The following is a 1,398-nucleotide window of genomic DNA, read 5'->3' on the forward strand; positions in this document are numbered from 1 at the left end:
TTATTATTATTATTATTATTATTCCGCATGTGCTGCCCATGCTGTGCTTTTGAGCAACAAAATTGAAAGCAGAGTGAGACCTCTTTTCTTTTTTTTTCTCAATCCATCTAAACGTGTGTGTCATCGGAACAAACCGASGAAATCAGCTCAACAGAGAAGTTTGGTGTTTTTTTTTTTTTTTAGTGAAAGAGGACTATACGAACAGATATTGTGCTGGTTAATTTTCGTTTTACTTACATTTGCACCGTTGTCATCTGACCTGCTTGTGTAACAACCAGAGACTGATTATACCTCCCATCCTATCTGTTTGAAGCTTGTCAGCTTAACTCGAGCGTTCCTATCCTTTACTCTCATGGCTGCCAATCCTCCAGGACAAGGTAATGTTTTAAACGTATGTCGAACACTTTTTGTTGATGTATTTTTCTATCTTTTTCAGGGGCGGAGTTACAATTCTTGAAACCCTGGAATGAACTCTTTCTGGTTCTTGGATCCCCTTTGGCACAACATGATCTGTTTTACAGCTTCACTAAATATGACATGAAATATAAAATCCTTGGTCTTACAAATGCAAAATAGTTTTGATAATAATTTTGTTTTAGTAGTAAAATTGCTTGATTTATCTCACCCAGCACGGTCATTATAATTAACCAATTACACAGTGTTTATTATTAGAGCCATTTTGAAGTCTTACATTGTTTTGTTTTGTTTTGTTTTTTGTTTACATTAATTAGCTTTCTCAAACAATGCGCGGGCAGCTATCTTGGTCGAGCTGAAGAAAGAGAAGGACCGGCTGATCCAGAACCGGCCCATGAACACTCCTGGTGCCAGGTAGAGTTAGCTGTATTTATTATTATTAAATAGATTTTTATAGTCTTTTTTTTTTTGGTTTGGTTGTTTGTTTGTTTTCAATAAAATCGTAACACAGAAAATGCCTGTCCTGRAGTATCCCGCTGTCCCGACGGAACATGAAGGATTTTAGAGACAGCGCAGAGCTGCAGCACATTGCTGCTCAGCAGAAAACTGCTTTGCAGGTATGACACAAAACCAGCAAAAGTGCATCTTGGTAACTATTCAGTCTGAAATTGTTTTTTTTTTTTTTTTTTCATGTTCTCTTTTTTAGCACGCACATGCTCTTTCATCAGGCTTCTTCATCACTCAGGACTCCTCGTTTGGGAACCTCATCCTCCCGGTCCTCCCACGCCTGGAGCAAGAGTCTTGACCTTTGACTCCCTGGTCTCCTCACTTGTTGGACCTTTGCTGTGAGACAGGAGCCATGTGTTTTCTTTTGTGAAGTTTATCAATGACAGACTGCTGTTTTTTATTTTTTACTTTTGTTTTTATTTTAAGAAAAAGCTTCATAAGAAGCTCATACTTTCTGCATACTAGTAAGGGTTGACA

At 37.8% G+C, this 1,398-nt stretch overlaps 1 protein-coding gene across 1 annotated transcript; it reads left to right on the forward strand.

The window, feature by feature from the left end:
• Positions 1-338: 338 nt before the first annotated feature.
• Positions 339-1,398, forward strand: LOC106513515 (SOSS complex subunit C; the record flags this gene model as incomplete). Its single annotated transcript, XM_014002382.1, is given in 4 exon segments — positions 339-377; positions 732-828; positions 944-1,031; positions 1,121-1,398. Coding segments are annotated over 4 exon segments (323 nt in total), but the record flags the coding sequence as incomplete, so codon positions are not given.

Source organism: Austrofundulus limnaeus, unplaced genomic scaffold (assembly GCF_001266775.1).
Source record: "Austrofundulus limnaeus strain Quisiro unplaced genomic scaffold, Austrofundulus_limnaeus-1.0 Scaffold13, whole genome shotgun sequence".
Classification (NCBI taxonomy): domain Eukaryota; kingdom Metazoa; phylum Chordata; class Actinopteri; order Cyprinodontiformes; family Rivulidae; genus Austrofundulus; species Austrofundulus limnaeus.